Source organism: Salmo salar, chromosome ssa01, assembly GCF_905237065.1.
Source record: "Salmo salar chromosome ssa01, Ssal_v3.1, whole genome shotgun sequence".
NCBI classification, from domain to species: Eukaryota; Metazoa; Chordata; class Actinopteri; order Salmoniformes; family Salmonidae; genus Salmo; species Salmo salar.
Genome location: NC_059442.1, coordinates 25,169,131 through 25,195,724, shown reverse-complemented (window position 1 = coordinate 25,195,724; position 26,594 = coordinate 25,169,131). Strand labels below are relative to the sequence as shown.

Below are 26,594 nucleotides of genomic sequence, written 5' to 3'. Positions count from 1 at the left end.
GATCAGGAGATCTGCTCTACATTAGACCCACCTGTCTCTGTGTGTGTGTGTGTCTTGAGTTACACACAGTTCTCTCACTGTTGAAAAGTGGTATCTGATCTGGCAAATAATCACACAAGGACTGTATTCCTTCCTTAATTGGATAGTTCAAGATTTTGGCAATGAGGCCCTTTATCTACATCCCCAGTCAGATGGCCAATGCACAGCTAGCATGGGGGTGATAAGAGAGAGAGAGACTTCCAGCTCTTCTTCTCCCCCTCCTAAAATCGCTCTCTCCCCAGCTCATGACAGAAGTATGTCTCCCGGGGGCTATGAGGACCTGATGATGTCATGAAGGCCTATTATGTGTCATGGACCTGAGACGGAGCTGGTCTGCACGCCTAACTGCCTGTCCAGAAACAGACTAGGAGCCATCAGCCCTCATTAACCTAAATAAAGTTTTAAAAGCAGTGAATGTGTTTGTGTACAATACTGATAAACATAGAAGTGTTTGAATGATTTAGACAAGCCTGAAAAGGACTTTAAACCATCACCTTCTTGCAGAACATTCTGATCCACATCGCCTCGCTCCAGTTTGCTTTCCCCCTCTCACCAAGATCCACTGCAAGCAACGAGACATCCTGCTCCAAGGTGTCTGAGACAAATAGGTTTAAACGCTACGTGTGAACTATCTTCTTTACAACAGCTCCTCCTACCGACTACGGTACTTCTATCAAACCATAGTGGTTGTCCAGGTAAATTACTGCTAGGTCTAGATGTGGATTTTTTATTTTTAAGTGTACAGTAATACAGATGGTACTGCCGTCTGTTGAAACTAATCAAGGGGCCATTTCTCTGCAGTGTGTGTGCACGAGTGTGTGTGTGTGTGTGTGTGTGTGTCAGTGGGTTATGGAGCCGGTGATTTATAGGAGCCAAACACTTATTTAGAGATCATTAGGGGTGTGTGTGATATGTAAGAGTGTATGCCCAGACGCTCACGCTAACTCAAACAAACACACACTGGGCAGGAGGATCGCATATGCCACAGCCAAACTAAGATTCCTCACAAGAGTAAATTCAGGCTTTTATAAATGGGAGAAGATCAATAATTTTTTTGAGGACAGACAAAACGAACCAAAAGGATCCTGGTCTACAGACAGACTCTTTGTAATGATGGAACAAATACAAACTCATAATACTGCAATAACAGCTATTGAAATAGGCTCCAAGTCTACTTCCTGTGTTGTTCAGTAATTTCCAGAATTAGTCCTGAACACCTGGTTTATGGATGCCATTCACAGGCAAAGGCCCCTTTCCCTGAGAAGGAAAGCTAACCTATAGAAACAGGAACATACTGTATTTATGTAATTGGTTCCTAATAACTGCTGAAATGTAGCGAGAAGACAATGGACTTCTCTGAATGAGGTTTAACAGCTTTGACAGGGCCAAACCACGCAATAGCTACTAAAACCTACTGACTGAGTAAGCTGTGTGCAGGTGGTTATTTAGTAAGCTACATGAAGTTGTATTGGTGCCTAGGTGAAAGCTCTGGTCCGTGAGTAGTGTAAAGTGTGAACGAAGAGCCAGTCAGCACTGGATTCGGGGGGGGCTGTATAGGGCAGGATTTGAGCCTGCTGGATAGAGAGGGTGTATTTGGAAACCCGTAAAGGAAATAAACAAAATGAAAGAGAAATGGAAGTTGAGACATGAACTCCCTGTGCTCTGGCATTTCCCTGTATGATGGATGTGTTGGGGGTTTCTATGACAGAGAGATGGGGGAGAGGGCTGTTCAGCTATGTAATATCCAACAATACATCTTTGTAATACCAGAATTATGTCTTTCACATCAGGGCCTTCCGGGAAAAGCCCTCTGATTGCAACAGATTCGATTTTAAAACACTGGGGCCACTGAACCAGCAAGAATGTAGAATTGAAACCCTCAATATCCCAAAAGAGACATGACAAAAAAAATTAAGCGAAACGAAGGTTAAAGTGCAAATACACATAAAACATTTCTACTGTGTGTGTGTGTGTGTGTGCGTGCGTCTGAACAAGCTGGTGGTTTGGGTGTGTCTGGTGTGCCGCCTGATGAGAGGTCTGTACTGCTGCTTTGAGCATGTGTTATGGTTCCTTATCTGCTTAATGTGCTGAACAAACAGCAACTGGAATGCAGCAGTCCACACACTGTTTACTTCAGAGCCCAGACGTTCAAAGAACCCCAAATATCAAACCCTTCATTTAATAATTACAAATAATTCAGTGCCAGGAGACACAAGCAGGTAAACATTCTCAGACTTCCCTGACCTCCCACGGAGAACAGAACGCACACGCACACACACACACACACACACACACACACACACACACACACACACACACACACACACGTCTGGTCTGCTAGTCTGCAAATATGGCAATGAAGCATTACTTTTACAAATCTCACAGTGGAGAAGAAGTCAGTGTGTGTTCCATTTGAAATGGACACAGACTGTTTTATTAGAGGACATGATGTAATTCACGTCCGTTATCTGTTAAGATTGCCTAGGTAAAATGTATGGGATGGTATAAGACCACCCCTGGAATTTGGTCCACAACTATACATGAAGACAAGAGAACTTTGTCATGTTACACAATGAAACTTCTTCAGATGCAACTAAACTGCCTATCCTGAGGGACAGAGGTCTATCCATTCAGTCAGGTGAGTTTCAGTTGGAGCTCTGCCACAAAGCTCATCACTGTCTGACTCACTCATCATTGTAGAGTGACAGTTACCACACAGGCTCTCACTGTCTAGTGATGGATTTCACTGGTTTGCATCCATTGTTTCAATCCTGTACAGATCTTCATCATACACTATCAGGGCCACAACCGAACTGCTGTGTATTCCATGTGAGAGGAAACATCTTAACGCAGTGAAACACTGCTCTGTCTGTCGTTCACAAGACAAGAACACACAAAAGGCCCAAATTAATATCCACAAAAGCCTCAATTTGGGTTTATAGAGCCAGTCAAAGCAGTATCTGTAAGCACTTTTTCCTATAACAAAAACAAGCAGCATCCTAGGTTTGAGGGAGAACATAGTCGGACCAGAAAGACCACAGTACCAACACTGCTCTGAGAAGGGAGAGATGGAGAAGAAGGCAGTCAGACACCCATTCTGCTCTTATGGTCAGGGTCCAGGGACAATGTAATCACCCCAGTCTGGACAATGTACTAACACAAACATGAGAGTAAACACACCTCAAATCCCTGGTCTAATGGGGAGCTCTGTGTAGGGTTGCAAAATTCCTGTAACTTTCAATACATTCCCAGGTATTCACAAAATCCTGGTTGGAGGATCCCAGAATCAGGAGGGAATAAGCAGGAAATCTGGAAACCTCCAACCAGGTTTCCTGGAACCCCAGGGAATTTATTGAAAGTTCCCAGAATTATGCAACCCTAGCCCTGTGTGACCACATCACCACAGATAAAGCACGCTATCCTCTCCCTTGACGGTCTGCTAGCATGAAACCATGGCTTCCCAACAAAACAAAATAGTGGATGGGGTAGGGGTGGAGAAAATAAATACTGAATTGGGAGTTATTGAAATGCTCAGTTCCAGTCTTGGATAAATGTTATGATAAGGCAGTTAGTACATTTGCGTGAGTAATTGCATCTGTTAAAGGTCTGCTCTGGCGTTAGGGAGTGAATGGGGAAGGAAAGGTGGCAGGAATTTGTTTATTGGAGCCATTTTAAAAGATCTGATCAGTAAAGTAATCTTAGAGACCGAATTCAGTATATACATTACGAGTCAAGTTCGGACACCTACTCATTCAAGGGTTTTTCTTTATTTGACTATTTTCTACATTGTAGAATAGTGGTGAAGACATCAAAACTATGAAATAGCACATATGGAATCATGTAGTAACCAATAAAGTATTAAACAAATGAAAATACATTTTATATTTGAGATTCTTCAAAGTAGCCACCTTGATGATAGCTTTGCACACTACTGCCATTCTCTCAACCAGCTTCATGAGGTAGTCACCTGGAATGCATTTCAATTAACAGATGTGCATTCTTAAAAGTTAATTTGTGGAATTTCTTTCCTTCTTAATGCGTTTGAGCCTATCAGTTGTGTTGTGAAAAGGTAGGGGTGGTATACAGAAGATGGCCCTATCTGGTAAAAGACCAAGTCCATATTATGGTAAGAACAGCTCAAATAAGCAAAGAGAAACAACAGCCCATCATTACTTTAAGACATGAAGGTCAGTCAACCCAGAAAATGTCAAGAACTTTGAAAGTTTCTTCAAGCGCAGTCGCAAAAACCATCAAGCTCTATGATGAAACAGGCTCTCGGACCGCCACAGGAAAGGAAGACCCAGAGTTACCTCTGCTGCAGAGGATAAGTTCATTAGAGTTAACTGCACCTCAGATCGCAGCCCAAATAAATGCCTCAGAGTTCAAGTAACAGACACATCTCAACATGAACTGTTCAGAGGAGACTGCGTGAAATCAGGCCTTCATGGTCGAATTGCTGCAAAGAAACCACTACTATAGGACACAAATAATAAGAAGAGACTTGCTTGTACCAACACACACTAGCAATGGACATTAGAACAGTGGAAATCTGTCCTTTGGTCTGATGAGTCCAAATTTGAGATTTTTGTTTCCAACTGCTGTGTCTTTGCGAGCAGCAGAGTAGGTGAACGGATGATCTCCGAATGTGTGGTTCCCACCGTGAAGCATGGGAGGTGGTGTGATGGTGTGGGGGTTCTTTGCTGGTGACACTGTCAGTGATTTATTTAGAATTCAAGGCACACTTAACCCGCATGGCTACCACAGCATTCTGCAGCGATACGCCATTCCATCTGGTTTGCGCTATCATTTGTTTTTCAACAGGCCAATGGCCCAACACCTCAAGGCTGTGTAAGTGCTATTTGACTAAGAAGGGGAGAGATGGTGCTGCATCAGATGACCTGGCCCCCACAATCACCCAAACTCAACCCAATTGCGATGGTTTGGGATGAGTTGGACAGTTTTCGCTTTGTCATTATGGGGTATTGTGTGTAGATTGCTGAGGATTTGTTTGTTTTATCCATTTTAGAATAAGGCTATAACGTAACAAAATGTGGAAAAAGTCAAGGGGTGTGAATACTTTCCGAAGGCACTGTATATATCCATCTATCTATATATAATTATTTTGTCACATACACTAGATAAGTGCAGTGAAATGTGTTGTTTTACAGGATGTTTCATCTCAGAGACCCTGGAGCAGAGTGTTGTGTTGTCTGGAGACAAACAGATGGCCACTAACGTTCTCTCAAGGTCAAAGACGTTGCTAGGAGGCACAATGACTGGGAGGATGCTGGTGTGGAGCACAGAGTATGACTGCTGCTGAGACCAGATGTAGACCATCCCAGAGACATGTATACACTAGCTAGAAGCTGAGCAGAGTGGGGTGTAGGCCTCTGGCCACTGCTAAAGCTTTATCTCTGAAGGGAAAAGTAAGTCTGTCAATAGCATAAACACACAGCAAACAAACAGTGATTATCAATAAGCCTAATGGTTAAATTACAGTACACTACAGTAGACATCTAAGGTGGCCAAAAATACACACACAGACTGACACTACAAGACATTTACATTTGGGCCTATAGTGGCATTGACTGGAGGCTAGCAATACTGAGAAGCCAATTCGTATTCTACTATGACTACAGTATTCCTACAACATTCCAATAACAAAAACAAGCATGCAGCTGGAGGCGTGAGAATTGGAACTGCAACAGGTTATCTTGTGCAACTCAGCCATTCTACACATGCATATCTGTATGCTAGTCAGTGGCTTCATCCGAGATCCCCGCCTATTGGCCTCCACTCAGCCAGAATGGCCTACGTTGCCCCGGGGCTTTACACAAGCTAACAGAGCACAGGAAATCAGTAGAGTAGAGACAATGCCATGGAGATTAGTGATCGGTTAACCCCATCGGAGTGCGAGTTGCCCCCCTCTATCTCTCTCACACACACACGTCACTGTGGCCCTGTCTGTGTGAGGAATGTGCTGTGCTCTTTCCCTAGTTCAATTCCATCCGTGTTACAAGCAGTAAATCATTGGGGACTCCGACAGCTCCTGTTCTGCCCTCTCCCTCAGGTAGTGGGTGCAGCCAGCGGGATTTACGCCCACGATTCAGACTCACACAGCAGGAAGAGTTACATCACCAGAGGGAAAACACGCTCTCTGCCATTAGGTAGGGAGAAAAAAAAGCAACAAAAAACCCCACCTGCTCGTCTTAACCCTCTTCTACACTCACCTCACCTGGGTTACTTACAGAGGACACTTTCTCAACCAACAAACCTGACAGGGTCTCTACTGATAAGAATAAGACTCAGGTAAGAGACAAGAGTGGCTAGGCTGTTAAATCCGGGATTTAGAGAATTTTCTGGGGAAGTGGCACCAGTTCGCTATCTCAAGGTTGTTCACTGTGCTTCTCCCGCTGCAGTTGAACAAGCCCCATCATGTCAGGAGAAACAGTGTCACAGTCTACAGGTATCAGCCCTAGCCTGGCTTCCTGATAGAGACAGACGTGTGGGTGTGGGATACAGATGCCCTGTGTACACAGCAGTACAGGTAAGAGCTAACAGATCTATCATACATATTATTACAAACTCTATCGATCAATCTATCAAAATGATTCGTTTTAAGAGACTTAACCAACACCTGCTCTTGAGAATATAGTTTAGGCATTTCCATTTGGACAGGTGGCCAACTCATTTGACAGTCTCCAAGGCAGTTTGATGAGGAAGATTATTTAGTAACTGTAAATGGTCTTGACAAAGCAGTTTTTACTTCTTTAATTTGGACTTGGAAGATAAGTGTTTCCTTAGCGTGATCCTGACCGCTACAATTCTAACACTCCCTCGTCCAACTGACATGTTTGGAAAGGAATGCTGTTGTGTCCACACTCTCCCCATCTCCCGCTGCTACTAAAGTGCCAGTAAAACCTTTATGGGCCAACAAAACATGTTTGCCGTAGTGCCTTACAAATTTACAGAGTGAGTGTTTCAAGTCACGAACACAGATATTATATGGGCAAAGCTGTTAGGAGCCCGTAAAATCACAGAGACCACTGAGATTGTCCATTTGACAAGCCAGAGATGATGAACTGCATTCTGTGTTACTCAATAAAATGACTAAGTTACTGGAACCATACTCAACTAGATTTGAATATGGTGCATTTTATTTTGCGCTTTGGGCCTAGAGCTTACATGAACTATAATGGACTTAATCTTTTCAGAGCCACACTTTCCTCAGTGTGTTCAGTTGTCTTAGGTAAAAGGTTTTATGCCCTTGCTTTCTAAATGGGTGGTAGCTGTTCAAGGCTCAACATTTACAGCTAACTGAGATTGAAACTGTACAGATTAACTTCTAAATGACCATTGTACAAAGTGCTCTGTCTGAGATCTAAAAAACAGTTTGACACCAGTTACAGTATGTGAGTCATATTCCAGTTAAATTCTACATATATTACCATCATAACAAATCATGTCAGGTATCGCCACACCTCTCTCAAATAAGAGTTGTGGATCCAGCATGTTAAACAGGAAAGTCTGACTAACTGTGACCAGTAAACCAGCTCAACAGATCCAAAGTTAAGGAGAAATAAAACAAGATGAATTTGCATACGGTGTCTGAAAGAATCTGGGTTTTGTCTCAACATGTAGCAAATTCCACCCCATTCTGTAGTTGTAGTTGCCTGAAGGCTATTCCATGCGAGAAATTGCCAAGAAACTGAAGATCTCGTACAACGCTGTGTACTACTCCCTTTACAGAACAGCGCAAACTGGCTCTAACCAGAATGGAAGAGGAGTGGGAGGCCCTGGTGCACAACTGAGCAAGAGGACAAGTACATTAGAGTGTTTAGAGTGACGCCTCACAAGTCCTCAACTGGCAGCTTCATTAAATAGTACCCGCAAAACACCAGTCTCAACGTCAACAGTGAAGAGGCGACTCCGGGATGCTGGCCTTCTAGGCAGAGTTCCTCTGTCCAGTGTCTGTGTTCTTTTTCCCATCTTAATCTTTTACTTTTATTGGCCAGTTTGAGATATGGCTTTTTCTTTGCAACTCTGCCTAGAAGGCCAGCATCCCAGAGTCATCTCTTCACACAAAACACGTTAAAAGGTTAATAATTCATAAAGGTGGTGTTAAGTGAATGATATTATCTCATAGAACAAAACGTATCATATCTCCATAGCCTGTGCTAACCTCAGACCTTATTTTGGACATTTATCCAAAAACTCTACGAAACAAAAACAGTATTTCCACATAGGCTTTGACCAACAAGCCATGGCTAACTCATTTCCGTTTTTTAGGACTACAAGCTGGTGAGTTCTATACAGGATGTTGGGTCTGCTCTAAAATGTGCATATGTGGTGCACAGTTACTGAAAGTCAAAATCAGGCTAAGACATTCCTTTAGTGCATTCAGCAGACCACACCTGCATTAATGGGAATAAACTGGATTTGAAAAGTAAACATTTCAAATCAAACACTTCAAAGCACATGTTGGACTATTTCCCAGGAGCCAAATGTTGAAGAATGGTATTTATACAAAACCAAGCAGAGCAGGTGCATTCTCTAAATAATAACTGCTGCCTTTTCACATCAAACTTGACATAATCATAAGGTTACATCTGTTGTTGGAAAGCAGAGGGAAACAAATAGTGCACATCCTGTATGTTGCAGAATGATGAAAGTAAACCTGGACATTTAGATCAGAGATGTATGATATGTTCTTGATGGGAAACCACTTGATCTGACATGAACCTAACCTCAAAGTGAAATTATTTAAATAAATGATTTGTTTATCTTTTCCAAAACAGAGCTTTTTTTTCGAAGATGGTAGACTGCATTTAGGCTTAATCTCAGAAGTGAACCAAAGGACATCAACAGGACCAGGTAAGATGCCACTGAAGATGTCTCTGTGCCGTAAGCCAGCCTCGGCCCGCTGGTCTAGGACCCAGAAGCGCAGGGAGGTGCTCTCTGTCAACATGATCAGCCTCCCATTGGCCGACTTCTGCCACGTTGCCCACATCGGGAGCAACGCCAGCAGTGACAGCTTTGGGGACCTGTCCTTTCTGAAGGGGGGCCACAGCCTGATACTACACAGCTCTCAGAGCGAACATAACCTCTTCCTGGCCTGCTACCCTCCACCCAAACCCCCACGACTTAACCTGGGTGAGGCCGAGGCCCTAAAGATCCCAGAGTGGACCAGGGCCCACTTGAGCCACAGAGCCTCCGAGAGGAGGAAGGAGTACAGCTCCTTGCCCATGCTGGACAGTGAGGAGGGCGAGGGGGCGATCGAGGCCAGTGTTAGCCCCAGCCACGGGGTCATGGTCAGAAGCCACAGTCCTGGCCGGGGCAGTCTGAGCTCTGGCAGGGATGGAGATTCCACTCAGACCTGCCATGAGGACACGCTGCAGCTGGATGAGGTGGACAACAGCTTCTCCTTCAGCCTGGACCTGGGCCCCTCCATCCTGGATGACGTGCTGCAGGTCATGGACAGGCTCCACTATTAGAGGAACAGCCAAACAAACATGGGTCCTCAGCAAGAGACTTCACTGACATAATTATATGTGACTGGCATTAGAACACTCTAAACTGTCCTAGGATATGAACAGATGACATAAAAAAAACTCCTGACTGAAAGAAACAATGTCAGAACATTTGAAACACTATGGGGTTACAATCTCGATCTTTGGATTAGCTGACTGTGGCTAAATTATATCAGATGCAATGGACTCAAAGAGTAATGGATGAGATGTGGACAGAACTACAAAGAGATCCTCCTCCATTTCATGTGAGGTAATCTAAACCAGTGGTTCCCAACCTGGGATACCTAGTGCGTGCTTTTGGAAAGTATTCAGACCCCTTAACTTTTTCCACATTTTGTTACGTTACAGCCTTATTCTAACATGGATTAAATCGTTTCCCCCCCATCTTCAAGCTACACACAATACCCCATAATGAGAAAGCAAAAACAGGTTTTTAGAAAATTGTGCAAATGTAAAAATAAACCAATATCAAATTTACATAAGTATTCAGACCCTTTACTCAGTACTTTTTTGAAGCGCCTTTGGCAGTGATTACAGCCGAGTCTTCTTGGGTATGACGCTACAAGCTTGGCACACCTATATTTGGGGAGTTTCTCCCATTCTTCTCTGCAGATCCTCTCAAGCTCTGTCAGGATGAATGGGAAGCATCGTTGCACAGCTATTTCTGGTCTCTCCAGAGATGTTCGATCTGAGACTTGTCCATAAGCCACTCCTGCGTTGTCTTGGCTGTGTGCGTAGGGTCGTTGTCCTGTTGGAAGGTGAACCATAGCCCCAATCAGAGGTCCTGAGCACTCTGGAGCAGGTTTTCATCAAGGATCGCTCTGTTCATATTTCCCTTGATCCTGACTAGTCTCCTAGTCCCTGCCGCTGAAAAACATACCCACAGCATGATGCTGCAACAACCACGCTTCACTGTAGGGATGGTGCCAGGTTTCCTCCAGATGTGACATTTGGCATTCAGGCTAAAGAGTTCAATCTTGGTTTCATCAGACCAGAGAATCTTGTTTCTCATGGTCTAGGAGTCTTTAGGTGCCTTTTGGCAAACTCCAAGCGTGCTGTCATGTGCCTTTTACTGTGGCCAGTTCTGTCTTGGTGGTTCCAAACTTCTTCCATTTAAGAATGATGGAGGCCACTGTGTTCTTGGGGACCTTCAATGCTGCAGAAGTTTTGTTGTAGCCTTCCCCAGATCTGTATCTCGACACAATCCTGTCTCTGAGCTCTACGGATAATTCCTTCGACCTCATGGCTTGGTTTTTGATCTGACATACACTGTCAACTGTGGGACCTTATATAGACAGGTGTGTGCCTTTCCAAATTATGTCGAATCAATTGAATTATAGCACAGGTGGAATCCAATCAAGTTGTAGAATCATCAAGGATGATCAATGGAAACAGGAAGCACCGGAGCTCAATTTCGAGTGTCATAGCAAAGGGCCTGAATACATTTTTAATACATTTGCCCCCCCCAAAAAAATCTATAAAAAAAATGTTTTCGCTTTTTCATTATGGGGTAGTGTGTAGATTGATGAGGACATTTTTATTTTTATTTTATCCATTTTAGAATAAGGGTTTAACGTAACAACATTTGGAAAAAGTCAAGGGGTCTGAATACTTTCCAAATGCACAGTATACCCCTCGGAGTACTTGGGCTATCCACAGGGGGTACGTGGGGAAGACTCAAAAGACCATTGGCCTAATGGTAAAATGCACGAGGGGGTACTTTGTGGGTTCTCCGGTCAGATCAAAATGTGATTTGGGGTACAGTAACCAAAAAAGGTTAGGAAACACTGATCTAAACCATGGACAATAAGAGGCAGAACATGGACTTCTGTTTCAACTTATTCCTTCTCTCATTTACAGTAGATTATCATTTCAGAACGTCATGTTTGAGTTATACGCTAATTTGTTGAACATTTTTGGATCATATCCATCTGTTGTTTCTATTATACAGCAATAGAATCAGTATGAGTGTATATTATCTATTGTGATGTTTAAGAGTCAACGTTGGAATTCTTCCCTCTGAAGGGTTAAACTGCATACGCTTTAAAGGGCAAAGTTCATGTTCTTCTAGCATTACCCGTTGCAGCATTAGATAAAATGTTACATAGTCTAGTTAATAATTTAGCACTTTTTTTTTTATCTCAAGCTGTTCAAAGTAAAGTGGGCATTTTCAGTTGGCTGCTTTTTCACCTTCTTAGATTAAACGCAGGTCCTTCCTCCAGAGCTCTCGAGGGGATTGTTAGACTTAAGAATGTTATGTTAAAGAAAGAAAAAAGAATGAGGGCTTAGTTTTCCAAGGTCCTGAAGCTGTGACGACTTGGCGTCCTTGCCATTCCGTTGTGTGGGAGGGCAATCTCTCTTCCGCACGCATCTCAGAGGCCCCACTTGAAGGTGCACGAAGGCACCCCCGTCTCTCTTTTCCAACAACACAATGAAAACAAACACTTAGCTCTGCTTCCAATAAAGCCAGTGGTTGGTGGGCTGCAACTCAGGCCACAGGTCCGTGCCCCAAAACCCCAGCGCCGTTTTCTTAAATGTTAATCGGAGTCCCTCGCTCTGGTGAGTGGCGCGAGAGGGGAAGGTGGCGAGGGGTAATGTGATCCTTCCACGTGCTGCTGGAGCCAAGAAGGCTGGGGACCACAGCCATCCATTACCTGCAAGGCTCCTGATGAGGGTTTAAACACTACCTGCTGAACAAACAGGGCCCGATGAACTGCCCACCAACCCCAGTCCTGGGCCCACTTACCCACCTGCAAGGGGAGCTGGGAGAGAGCCACAGCCAGCACCACAGCAGGGGGCTGTCAGGAAAGGAAAGTGGTGGGGCAAAGCTAAAAGCTGTTACATTCCAGGGATCCTTGAGGCGTTACAGAGAACTTCACTAGCCATGAGTGTCCTGCTGCTAACAAACAGTTAAACAGCGTTAGCAATAGCATGTTAACAATCTAATGGAGTCACTGATGTTTGTGGTTACATCTGTACTGCATATGTTTTGTGCATCTTTCAGTAAAACGATTTATGGCTTTCAGTATATTGTATGTTTTATGAGAATAATAACACATAGTGTACACACTGGTCTAAAAGAGTGTTTCACAAACTTCTTTTACTCTTGTCAAATTCCAAGATCAGTGGTTGGGGATAGAATTGCTCGCATCAACATTTTAGATGGCTTGTATAATACTGCTTACACACTTTGATGGACTGACATATGTTTGGTTTTCTAACAGTCATGAGGTGCCATAGAGACTAGAGGTCGACCAATTATGATTTTTTTCGGCGCCGATACCGATTACTGGAGAGCCAAAACCCCGCCGATACCGATTAATCGGCCAATTTTTTTTAATTTTTTTGTAATAATGACAATTACAACAATACTGAATTAACACTTATTTTAACTTAATATAATGCATCAAATAAATAATGAAACATGTTCAATTTGGTTTAAATAATGCAAAAACAAAGTGTTGGAGAAGAAAGTAAAAGTGCAATATGTGCCATGTAAGAAAGCTAACGTTTAAGTGCCTTGCTCAGAACATGGGAACATATGAAAGCTGGTGGTTCCTTTTAACATGAGTCTTCAATATTACCAGGTAAGAAGTTTTAGGTTGTAGTTATTATAGGAATTATAGGACTATTTCTCTCTATACGATTTGTATTTCATATACCTTTGACTGTTGGATGTTCTTATAGGCACTTTAGTATTGCCAGTGTAACAGTATAGCTTCCGTCTCTCTCCTCGCACCTACCTGGGCTCGAACCAGGAACACATCGACAACAGCCACCCTCGAAGCAGCGTTACTCATGTAGAGCAAGGGGAACAACTACTCCAAGTCTCAGAGCGAGTGACGTTTGAAACGCTATTAGCACACACCCGCTAACTAGCTAGCCATTTCACATCGGTTACACCAGTCTAATCAGCCTTAACAGGCTTGAAGTCATAAACAGCGCAATGCATTGCGAAGAGCTGCTGGCAAAACGCACGAAAGTGCTGTTTGACTGAATGCTTACGAGCCTGCTGCTGCCTACCACCGCTCAGTCAGACTGCTCTACTAAATCATAGACTTAATTATAATATAATAAAAAACACAGAAATACGAGCCTTAGGTCATTAATATGGTCGAATCCGGAAACTATCAACTCGAAATCAAAACGTTTTTTTTTCTTTCAGTGAAATACGGAACCGGTCCTTATTTTATCTAACGGGTTAGAGCGTTGGACTAGTAACCAGAAGGTTGCAAAAACGAATCCCCGAATCCCCCCTGAACAAGGCAGTTAACACCCATTCCTAGGCCGTCATTGAAAATAAGAATGTGTTCTTAATCTGACTTGCCTAGTTAAATAAAAGGTGTAAAAAAATATATATAAAATATATATATTAAAAAGAATTGGCAAATCGGTGGCCAAAAATACCGATTACCGATTGTTATGAAAACTTGAAATCGGTCCTAATTAAATCGGCCATTCCGATTAATTGGTCGACCTCTAATAGAGGCCATATTAAAGCCCTGTCTGTCACACTTTACACTTACTGTTTGAAGAGAAATTACACCCTGACATTACATGAGACAGCTGGAGCTAAAGTAGTCCATGTCAGATACTTACACATGGGCACGTACAGACAGACATTCCAAGCCAAATCAACCATCTACTCATTCACAGGTTTCACTTTGATACTGCTATTACAATGAACTGGAGCTTGAGGGAAGTACTGAATGGTTATGATGCACAGTGTTGACCACACCTGCATCACAGCAAGGTTATTGAATAGATGAAGTTGGGCTTGATGAAGTCAACCTTTATTCCCCACTTATCCTGGACCAGCAGAACAAGTAATCCATTCATAAGAAATGTTGAGAGTTTCCCTGGGCCTTATCAGATTGACATCTTGGCTTTCTAGGTTAACGAGTCTTGATATAATTTGCTCAGGAGAGGAATGGAGGACCATACATTATGGTTCCTTATTCTTGTCAAAGCCCAGAAAAGATGCCTCTTCCTTTCCCACCTTTCACCTAATCCTATGAAAGCCCACCTTGCATGCTTCATCAGCATCCATAACTTCATTGTCAAACCTGGTGCCTAAATCTACATTACCTCTTATCCAGACTCTCCTCAATGACATAACACGCCTCTAGAACAGTGGGACTAATGTCCCACTGTCCCAGCCAGAGCTCAGAGACAGAACTACAGAGCACCCACACGCAGACTGTCCTTGGACCGTACAACACCCCATCGTCTGCACTGGGCTCCTCCACATAAGAAGTCACAAATGTATTCTCAACAAGCACCCAAACTCACAAGGCTGATGTGAGAAGAAAGAGTAATTGGAAGACAAATTATCTTGGCACAGTGCCAACTGGCAAAACATTTTAAACTATGAGGTACCCCATCATATCTGGTACCACTTTTCCCCCAAATTCCAAACTCACCATCATACAGAATACCACGAAAGCCATCTTACAAAAGACAGAGGCTTTTATAAAAATAAAAATAAATCTGACATTTTTTGGGGGTGGAAATATTGTTTTGACAACCAAGACATTCCGTTTCTGAAACTGATATTGTTTATGGAACTCTGCATCGTGTCAGGACACATTACAGAGCCACCGATTCACACATTTCTCCCCCATTTAAAAACACATTTAGGGCCAAGGTAGCTCACAATAGTACTGCTTCGCATGATATCCATGATACATTTGGGCATCGTAAAACCTTGAGAAGACAAAACCATCAAAAGATCTCAAAAGTTTAACATCCGCTGATTAAAACTAGCAAGCTATTTGATCAAGTTCATATGCAATGTGTTATAGTAGATCGAAGAGGAGCACAAAAGTCTGAGGAGATTCAATTCAACTTTAGTCCACAGAGGAAAAACACTGAGTCAGCAATGTAAAAATGGTCTCCCATGGCCTTTTGCTCCTTCTAACTGTCCCATGAAGAAAAATGCAGTGGTCTCCATTGCTCCCAGACCTCGTGTTAAGATAGTCCAATACCTTCTCTATTCCCTGTCTAAGCTAAAGCCCAGTTAAATGAATTGATGCTGATAACAACAGCTGGCAACAGCTGTAAATTAACCAATCTGTTACATTAGTCCTTTCGTCGCTAAACGGACTCTTCCAGGAAGTCAGAACACTAGAAGTTATCTCCGTCCAGAAAGAGTACAGTGCTGCAGCCAGCTGCCAACTGTAGCAGGACTATGCGCAGCATCCCAGGACCCGGACAGACTCGGGCTATTTTAGGTGAGCGTACTCTTTCTTTAGCAGAAGGAAGCTAGCCGGTCCGATATGATGGAAAAAACATCCCAGAACAGATGACAAGCTACATCTGGTTCATGTTGTGACAGGCTCCAAGTCTAAGTTTCCTCAAAGATTAAATAAACAGAGTCGTATCAAGTATTGCGATACGTCTTTATCAGAATAAATACTCTAAAAAGACAATATGCTAAACAATTGTTCTAAATTGGGGATACAATGATTTATGACTTCCAAAGACATGATTATGCTAAAGGTTCTTCTGATAGGGAGGATACAGATGGTTGGATGTGGACCCCAAACTCGAGAGATTCTTGTAGGTAAGGGCTTAACAACTTTGAGTCATATTGACATTGTGTGAATCACTGTAGTCTGGCAGCAATGTGAAGAGTTCTGGGGGGACAGCTTGAACACCTCATCCACGATAATTGAACTGTGTACTTCGCATTGTCATGCAAACCACCATCCATCTATGTAGCAACAGTATAGTCTATTCTTAACAGATTACGTAATCCACTGAGTATTTCAGGAACAGACACACATCTGACTGTGTACATCACACTGACATTCAATAAAACTTGACATCAAACGTCAACAGAGACCGACTGTTTGAAAAACAGCACGAGCACAGAATGATTTACCATACATACTTTACAGCCTCTCATTATGATAATTTATTATGGCACGGTGCAGTGATACAAAACATAGCACACTCAGGAGGTGAAACTAGATCCTATCGAAATACAAGGGAGTTTAGTCTGGAGCATGGGGAGCAATTTTCCGCACCATGGCCTGGCTGGGACAGGGCCTCTGTTCCTTACCCTGCTTGGTTATTTATGTTTAGAAGAACGTTGTGAATGGACCACCACCCCTACAGTATTGTCTCTGCATGGTGTCCCTACTGGTTAAACGCCTGACCCAACACACCCATGTCTGACAGAGGGCCTGTATCATCAAAAGGTTCTACAGCTGCACCGTCGAGAGCATCCTGACTGGTTGCGTCACTGCCTGGTATGGCCACTGCTCGGCATCTGACCATAAGGTACTACAGAGGGTAGTGCGTACGGCCCAGTACATCATTGGGGCCAGGCTTCCTGACATCCAGGACCTATGTATTAGGCGGTGTCAGAGGAAAGCCCATAAAATTGTCAGAGACTCCAGTCACCCAAGTCATAGAGTGTTTTCTCTGCCACCGCACGATAAGCGGTACCGGAGCACCAAGTCTAGGACCAAAAGGCTCCTTAACAGCTTCTACCCCCAAACCATAAGACTGCTGAACAATTCATCAAATGGCCACCGGATTATTTACATTGACACCCCCCCTCCATTTGTTTTGTACACTGCTGCTACTCGCTGATTATTATGTATTTCATAGTCACTTCACCCCTACCTACATATACAAATTACCTCAACTAACCTGTACCCCCGCACACTGACTCGGTACCCCCTGTATATAGCCTTGTTATTGTTATACTTTTGTTTATTTGGTAAATAATTTCTTAACTCTTCTCTGCACTGTTGGTTAAGGGCTTGTAAGTAAGCATTTCATGGTAAGGTCTACACTTCTTGTATTCGGCACGTGACAAATGATTTGATTTGATTCACAAACTTAGAGAATCACTCAGCACAGGAGTACAACAGGTGCTCATCCATGTCTCTCCAACTTTGCTACAGTGTGTGATACTAGGGGCCTCCATGGGCCTGTGGGGACTTGGGGGCCCAGGTGCAGCAGCAGGTCCCAGACCAGTGTAAGCAGATACTCTTATTAAACAGAGTGGTGCATAGTGTGAAGTCAGGCGTGTGCGTCCCTGGGCTCCCTGCTGTGCTGGGGCTGGATTGATGGAGGTTAAAGAAGCAGGTATCAGCACTGCTGCTCCTATGTGATCGCAGCAGGTCACACTGAGGGAGAGGGAAAGGGAGAAAACGAGGGGGAGGGTGAAAGAGAGGCAGCAGAGGGAGAAAGAGAGGGAGCGGAGGGAAAAAGAGAGGGAGAAAGATAAGAGGGAGAAGCAGTGTTCTGGATCCCAGACAGTCTCCCCAGGACCTCCATGGTTCTCCCCAATCAATCAAATGTATTTATAATGCCCTTCTTATATCAGCTGATGTCACAAAGTGCTATATAGAAACCCAGGCTAAAACCCCAAACAGCAAGCAATGCAGATGTAGAAGCACGGTGGCTAGGAAAAAGTCCCCAGAAAGGCAGGAACCTAAGAAGAAACCTAGAGAGGAACCAGGCTCAGAGGGGTGGCCAGTCCTCTTCTGGCAGTGCCGGGTGGAGATTGTAACAGTATCCACTGACCCCAGGCCAGACAGCCTGCCCAGGACCTCCATGGTTCTCCCCAGTATCCACTGACCCCAGGCCAGATGTGGGACAATATTACCAATGTTCACTGGATCCCCATTATGTCATGTGGGCCTCTTTAGTAAGAAGCGTACTCACTGAGGGCTAATGTGAAAATTACACTGCCATAATCATGTTGTTTTCGTTCTCTGCCCTGAAAAGCTCTGCGAGAGATGAAGCAATCTACGTCGGATAGCTTTAACCGGTAAAACCAGTTACCATAATAACATTACTCTGACAAGTCCCAATGCGCGGGCCGGGCTGTGAACCCTGACGAGGGGCCTGAGTTACTGAGGTGAAACAGTCCATCCTCAGCTCTGGGGAGGGAGAGTCTGCTGGTCTAAACCCATGCAGACCTGAGCCCAAATGTATGGAAAAGCTCTTTATAAACAAAGTCAGCGTTATTATTATTATTAGGCCTAAATGACCACAGCACTGAAACTAAGTAATGGTGATTATGGACACAGAGACTGAGTCATGTCTAGCTCATGACCAGAGAGAAGCTTAAACTTCCTGTACTCCTCAAACTGACTCAGATCACCTTCATCGTCCACCTACATTTCCCAACTGTGCTACAACATTACCCTGACTGGAAAAGGCCTCCAAACGGCCAGTATGCGTGTTATGAAAGCCGACCAGGAGGTTAGCAAAAAGGTGGGCAGACTGGGGTGAGTACCACTCTGGGTAGAGAGAGAAAGCCCTCTCGTGCCTGCCTTCACGCTGGTCGTGTTGGGTTACCGTGTGATTCTCATGGAGTGAGGCATTCCATTGGTCTCCCGGGTGGGTCAGGCCTTAATGAGAGGCGGGACAGGCCAGGGGATCGGACCAGCACCGGGCCAACACACTGCGTCTCCAAGCCAAACAAACCTAAGACCATTTAACGAAACACATTTTTCTGGGCCAGACAAGGAGAGTGCAAGTGCATGGGCAATATTTTCTCGCTGATACAAAAATAAAACCGCAGAAGTTTACATACCTCTCTTTGCGGGATGGTGTTTAGGAAATGTTATTTGGATTGGAAGCCAACAACGTGGAGATATTTGGCAACATAGGGCTTACATTATCATTGATGGGAGTGAAGGAGAATTAGGACTAAGCACATTGGGGAGGGGTTGCCCTACTTGTGGTGGTGGTTGCCCCTGGTTACATACCTGTTTAGGTGGGAAGTACTGTCCAGATGTTTGCTGAACCTGCGACACCACTGGGGTGATGACTTCAGGCTGTCCCTCAAGCCAAGAGATCTTCAGTGGGTTTGCTGTAAGGCCACTCTCGTTCTTATATGCCAATTCCTGGAGAGAAACAACGGAGTAACGTTAGACCCCAGTGTGACATGATCTGCTGACAGGCCATTCTTTCCCCCAGCACCACTATGGAGCTACATCAACCTATCTACTCCTCTCAGCTCTATAGAGTTAGTTGTGTCTTCCACCCCAGCCGTTGTGTGGGGTTTTGCCTTGTGTATTTGAAACGCACATATGAGGTGAACTTTAGATACCCCAACCCCCCAAGCAGCGTAGGGACCCCGAGATCTCCAGACAGCAAGAAGGCGACCGCAGGCCCAGAGTCTGGCTCCGCAGGGGACAGCAGAAATGTTCTGCTGAGGGGAACCACACATCGCACCAAAGCCCACAACAAAACAGCATGCGACAGCAAAGGGGCAGAGGACTCAGGTGGTCTGAACAATGAGGCGGCTCAGCTATTCTATCCTCCTGGTTCCCATCAGAACACTCTGTTCTGTCAACTCCTCTGTTCTGTTACAGACACACACTACAAGATGATGAGAATGTCATCATGTGTGTGGAAAACTAGGGGCCTTGGGCTGGGAAGTTGTTGAGACGCATAATGCTCAGTGCAAACCAAATGGTAAAAAAATGCCAATCCGGAAAAGCTGGTGGGTATTGATTGATTTCAGTGACTTTTCAATAGGAAATGAGATGAGTGTGTATAATTTATGAACCAGAATACTTACAGCTGCTTTTACGGTTTCAAATTCTACCACAGCACTTCCTCTCTTCTTCCTTGATATGAGAACATTTAAAACGTCGCCATACTGAAAGAGCCACAGAAACAGAGACAGTTATTACACAATGTATTCTCAAAGTAGAACACAGAACCAGAAAAATGGGCATCATTAAATCAGCAAGAAAAACCCAACAGATGACCAGACAGGACTCTAAAGCGTAAATTCCACAGTGTATCACATCAGTTTATGGACCACCACCTCCAATGACAATGTTAGAGTATACACTTGTAATGGCTGAGTTTTCAAGTTACACAATAACAACTATACGTAGGACATCCTGTGATTTGGTCCCTTGAGAGATAGTGGGAGGGACCTATACTGTTAGAGAGAACGAGAAACATATCATCCCTAAATGTGATTTTAAAAATGACATGAACCCTAATGTATTTTTTTTTATGATTAATTTCCAGAAAAATATCAACCTCGGTAACATTTCTAACAGAAATGTCTGGGACACGTCAACATAAACGACTTTTAGCATGTTCCAAGTATCAAGACAGCATCCTGGACTTCTTCAGTAAGTGTACTCTGTGTGTGATGAGAAAACTCTATAAAACATGTTTTGGTATAAACTGAAATTAGCCAAGGCCCTTGTCCAGCTGCCTGCCAGTACGTCAGATGCAGGGGAGTACAGGGGAGGAACAGTCCAGCCTGGGTCAACCACTGACCTCTGACAGAGAGAGAGACAGACAGACAGACAGACAGAGACAGACAGACAGAGACAGACAGACAGAGACAGACAGAGACAGAGACAGAGACAGACAGAGACAAAGACAGAGACAGACAGAGACACACAGAGACAGACAGAGACACACAGAGACAAAGACAGAGACACACAGAGACAGAGACAGAGACACACAGAGACAGAGACAGAGAGAGACAGACAGAGACAGAGACACACAGAGACAGAGACAGAGACACACAGAGACAGAGACAGAGAGAGACAGACAGAGACAGAGAGAGACAGACAGAGACAGAGAGAGACAGACAGAGACAGACAGACAGAGAGACAGAGAGAGACAGACAGAGACAGACACACAGAGAGACAGACAGAGACAGACACACAGAGAGACAGACACACAGAGAGACAGAGAGACAGAGAGACAGAGAGACAGACACACAGAGAGACAGACACACAGACACACAGAGAGACAGAGAGACAGAGAGACAGAGAGACAGAGAGACAGAGAGACAGAGAGACAGAGAGACAGAGAGACACAGAGACACAGAGACACAGAGACACAGAGACACAGAGACACAGAGACACAGAGACACAGAGACACAGAGACACAGACAGACAGACAGACAGACAGACAGACAGACAGACAGACAGACAGACAGACAGACAGACAGACAGACAGACAGACAGACAGACAGACAGACAGACAGACAGACAGACAGACAAGCTGGAAAGTGGAGACAGGACTTGGATTAGGTCTGACAGCAGTAAAAGCTGATCTCTCTCAGCTGCACTTATAATTACAGAGGCTCTTGGCTGATAGATGTTGATGGAGGCTGGGCTCCTCTGGGTAAAGGCCTGCAGCAGAGACAGGGTCCACGGCTGATACAGTATGTCACCTGAAATACAGGGCCTCTCTCATTAAGCCCACTTCTAGAGAGCAGTCTCAGCAAGGAGGCCTCTGAGAATCCCATTTACCAGGAATCTGCTTCGCTGGGAAAAGGACAGGCCAGGAATGCTAATGGACGTGGACACTACAGCGTGCCAACAGTGACAAACGGGAGTCTCTGTAGACCCCTATTTCATAAATCCAAATATTTAATATGTATTTTTTCTCCCTTCCAGAGCAGACGTAAGGTTGCGTGAGTCCAAAACACACACACACAGTCCCCTTTCCCACACATGAGCGGCTACTCCTACTCAAGCATTACCTGCCACTCATCGGAGAAGCTCGCCATTGCAAATAGCGTTAAGTTGTTTTTTAAATGTCTCTCTTTACTTCAGCAAAAACAACAACACTCCTTTTCCCACAATCCTCTGACCCAGCCTCCCACGCCTGACGATACATTGAGTGCGTGCGGAGGAAAAATTCAAAGTTTTACATTTTTTTCCTTCTGTTTGACGTCAGTGACACTTGGACTTGACCTATCCTCATTCCTGCACTACCTACGCCCCACCAAAACTCCCATTAGCTGGTTGCAGTTTGAGGTGGTACACGGTTGCATGAGAAGAGCACATTTCCTAGCGACTCCCCTGGCACTGCTAAACCCGCCCAGTAGCAGGGGAACTAACAATGGCGTGCACCACTTTAAGAGGGCACTGCATTGCCCTAAGCCCTTTCACTGCTACAAAACTTAATGGGGCTTGTATAAAGGGAAAAATAAAACCATCTAAAACACTGATGTCATGCAGAGCTCAAAAGCGAGCTGGACACCAGGCAGGTCTCATCACAGGCGAGTTGGAGAGAGATACAGGTCTGTGATGCAGCAGGGGACAAGCCCTCACAGACAGATACAGGTCTGTGATGCAGCAGGGGACAAGCCATCACAGACAGTCTTACACCACATAGCTTGAGAGCAATATTCTACAAGTATGATTACATAACCAGTGTCTCTTCTGCGACATTACACATTCAAATAAGAACATTTGATAGGAGACATACAGTAGGAGTCTTAGCTCCTTCCAAGAGAAGCAGGTGTGAGAAACTGTGTGCCAACTTAAGGGCGATGGCCTTTTGAATCGTAGCCGTATGGTGATATTTGGTGATTCACGTTCAAGGCACCCACCTTTGATAGAAGGCAAAAAATAAAGTCTTGAGAGTAGCCACCGTTGGTGTCATCCTCTTTTTTACACTTCCACTTCAACTGAAAAGAGAGAAGGAAAAAAAGGTTAGGAAAGAAAAACCGAGAGAAACAGATAACCCACCTTGGGTTAGGGATCCTACTTACATGGGGTCTGTACTAATGTTTTCCAAAGCTGCCAGTCTTGGGTTATGGATCCTACTTACATGGGGTCTGTACTAATGTTTTCCAAAGCTGCCAGTCTTGGGTTATGTATCCTACTTACATGGGGTCTGTACTAATGTTTTCCAAAGCTGCCAGTCTTGGGTTAGGGATCCTACTTACATGGGGTCTGTACTAATGTTTTCCAAAGCTGCCAGTCTTGGGTTAGGGATCCTACTTACATGGGGTCTGTACAAATGTTTTCCAAAGCTGCCAGTCTTGGGTTAGGGATCCTACTTACATGGGGTCTGTACTAATGTTTTCCAAAGCTGCCAGTCTTGGGTTAGGGATCCTACTTACATGGGGTCTGTACTAATGTTTTCCAAAGCTGCCAGTCTTGGGTTAGGGATCCTACTTACATGGGGTCTGTACTAATGTTTTCCAAAGCTGCCAGTCTTGGGTTATGGATCCTACTTACATGGGTCTATACTAATGTTCCCCACAGCTGCCAGTCTAGGGTTATGAATCCTATTTACATGGGGTCTGTACTAATGTTCCCCACAGCTGCCAGTCTAGGGTTATGAATCCTATTTACATGGGGTCTGTACTAATGTTCCCCAAAGCTGCCAGTTTTTGGTTATGGATAGGGTTGGGTGGTATATAGATTTTCATACTGTCATATCGTTTCTGTACCATACCGGGGTATACGGTATTACCGGAAGTGTACACAAGGGGCGCAATTTTTTTAAACAAAATTGTTTTGGGGCAACAGGGATCTTGATCCAAGAGGGGATTGAATATCTCTGCTGTAACCAAGAAGCTTGATCTTTACATCTAGCCACTTAGCTAGCACGTAAGCAAACCAAATGCATAGCTGGAGCCCTGAACTGGATATATAAGGTATATATCCGGGGCTCCCGATATATCTTAGATTTCTTACAGTTATACTTAATTTATAGTCAGTGGTGAAGCACACACTCCTGCAGCCCCCAAGAGAAAAAATAAAAAAACATGTTCTGATGACAAGCGTAGATTAAGCAGGACTGAGCCCGTGCCAGGCCGAGGAGCAGAGCAGAGCTCCAGGGGGACATTGTTCAGCTCTTGGAGCATACCCACCACCACCACCACCACCTGGGAGACCTGCAGTCAATTTCCAGTCAGCTTTACGTGCTTAGGGGAGGACTAAAATTAAGACAGGTCAGACTGGGATCTGGACCGAAGACACCAGACTGACTCACCTGCTGCTAGACATATACGTGTGGCACGCAGCTAACGCGAGGGTCACTCAATCACACAGAAATATGTGAGAGTTATTCTGAGCAAACTCCTGGTTAGCTCTGGTCATTATTAGCCAATACCATGTAATAAAGCCATGATCTCTAATGTTGGCTGACAGCTGAAAGTTAACTGTACAGCATTTCAATTGTAAATGGTTCTTCTGCCCAGCATCTAGCTCTCTGAGTAAGATGTTACATAACAGGTTCATTCCATTCATAACTCAGCAGTGTCAAGACCGTATCTCGCTAACTAATGGAGCAGAATTATAAATGGCAAGCAGCGAGTGACCGGACCAGGGCCAGAGCAGAACTCTGTTCACTTTCTGGGAATTGCTCCCACCCACACACACCTTTTTTTAACATTTATTTCCAAAATGTGCTTTCTCCTTCCAAGGCCAATCTCCTCTACCCAACGATAACCTTGTACCCCATTAATCTTCTAACAAGGCAGAGCAGATCTTGGGTGATACCCAAATGTTCAGGCCGCTCCAGCACGTTTCTACGGTGTACGTTACTGGCATTCTAAACACATTTTAAGAGATTGGAGTTCCCTGGCAGTACCCATCTGCTCTGGTACATTTAATACCCACGCTTGCAAGCCGCAAATAACTAAAGATGTAAGAACAAAAACAAATACCCTCACACAAAAAATAACCGCATAATCAGCGGTCATATTTCACTCTCCCCACACTGGGGAGGACAAGAATGGTGTATGGTCAACTTCCAAATAGCACTGTTGAAATCTACTCTTTGAGGACCGTTAGAAACGTAAGAGTCAATGTCCCCCAGTAGTTTGGACTTTATTCTACCCCAAAATAAAATACGAAAATAGTGAAAATTACTACATTACATTTCTGTTGTGGGGAAATTTAAATATGAAGCAATTTTTTTTCCTGTCTCAGATTGAAAGATAAAGGACTGATACTGAGGGAAAGAACAACGCTCTAGCTCTAGGGCCAGGAACGATACCGCTTGAATGTTGTAGCTTAAAAAAGACACAGATGTCATTCATTTACATCTATCAATATTGTTCTATAACAAAATTACTAACTGAAGTCTGACTTTGATATTGACATTATTGCGTGTTACCAGCTAACAGATACAACTGCCCCTCAGAGTAAATGTATGGAATAATATTCACATGCACAGTACGTGAATACAATTTGTTTAATACCGTAGCCAGACTCAACACTCAGCCCTGACGTTTGTTTTCCTAACTGAACACACAAACTTCTTTGGGGGATACACCGCTCTTGGGTATCAGACGTTTTAACAATATTAAATACAGAAACACATTAGCTAACATCCCCAGTAATAGATGGGGATTGAATAGTTTCCAGAGGAAATATAATAACCCTCTTTTTACATAGTTACAGCACTCCTGACGATGGCCTACAGTACAGGAGAGGAACAGGGCAGAGGAGGAGGAGTGTATGTACTCTCCATTAGATCTCAAATGTCTTGGTTTCCATCATAAACCACTTACAAATGAAATACCTTAGGAGATTTCAGCCAATCACTTCAGAGATTCCTCAGGAAGAAACCAGTATGAAGACTCTTCTTCCCCCTCCTCTCTTGTTCCTTCGCCAAGAATCTCAACCCTAAATACTGACCCCTCTTCCAATCCCCTGACTAAAAGCAATGTTAGAACTTACTTTTAATTTGGGGGTCACATTGCTCTTGGAATGCCTTCCAAGTGCTGCGTCTGGAAGACAGCGAAGGAAAGGGAGAGAGAGAGAGAGAGAAAGACAAAGAAAAAAATTATTCAATCAAGCAGACAAAAAAATCTCAAAAGACGAATGAGACGTGCAGTTGGTCGAGGACAGGGAGGGCTCTGTCACAGTGGTCAAGACATTGTTGTCTCTCCGTTGGGAGATCGGTTGTCTCGCATCACCGCAGGTCATACATGATCAGTCTTGGGTTGTTCATCTCTCCGCAGTACTGTACTCGCCCCGACCCCAAGCCTGCAGACCTGCCGGGTGCCTCCAGAGCCGTAACAGGGCGTTGTTCCAGGAAGGCCTCGCCGCAGAGGCCTGGAGAGGCCCAATAGCGTGCGAGCAGAGAAGATCTCAGTGACGATGTGCTGAACTTGCCTGACTTAATGTGCAGCAGCAATAGGGGGCCAGGCCAAGACCTCATCTCCCACAACGCTGACTCCCATCACCCTTTATTAGACCATCCATGGTTTCTCATGGCTCCAGCCCAGAACAAGCATCTTTTTCCCCCAAATGCATATGA

The 26,594-nt window shown here is 44.3% G+C and overlaps 2 protein-coding genes across 4 annotated transcripts in view; one reads left to right on the top strand and one right to left on the bottom strand.

Annotated features, from left to right (window-relative positions):
* The window catches only part of LOC106582929 (dnaJ homolog subfamily C member 17), a 54,530-nt gene that overhangs the window by 2,365 nt on the left and 25,571 nt on the right, over positions 1-26,594 (bottom strand). Inside the window, exons 7-11 of one of the 3 annotated variants that reach the window (XM_014166588.2) lie at positions 26,012-26,061; positions 22,924-23,001; positions 20,125-20,205; positions 19,307-19,444; positions 17,345-17,713 (exon numbers count right to left, since the gene is read on the bottom strand). In XM_014166588.2, the coding sequence (XP_014022063.1) occupies positions 17,498-17,713; positions 19,307-19,444; positions 20,125-20,205; positions 22,924-23,001; positions 26,012-26,061 (563 nt within the window). In that variant the 3' untranslated portion in view covers positions 17,345-17,497. Of the gene's footprint in view, positions 1-17,344; positions 17,714-18,049; positions 19,023-19,306; positions 19,445-20,124; positions 20,206-22,923; positions 23,002-26,011; positions 26,062-26,594 lie in introns of those variants that run through there. The other 2 variants (XM_014166751.2, XM_014166661.2) reach the window with 2 other exon arrangements.
* On the top strand, positions 5,941-10,073 carry LOC106583053 (cdc42 effector protein 3). Its single transcript, XM_014166859.2, has 3 exons — positions 5,941-6,348; positions 6,459-6,586; positions 8,838-10,073. Exon 3 carries the CDS (start codon positions 8,919-8,921, stop codon positions 9,531-9,533), a length of 615 nt encoding a protein of 204 aa, XP_014022334.2. The 5' UTR covers positions 5,941-6,348; positions 6,459-6,586; positions 8,838-8,918; the 3' UTR covers positions 9,534-10,073.

Excerpts from the sequence above, each read along its gene's own strand:
- LOC106583053 (XM_014166859.2), top strand. The coding sequence starts at position 8,919 with ATGCCACTGAAGATGTCTCTGTGCCGTAAGCCAGCCTCGGCCCGCTGG.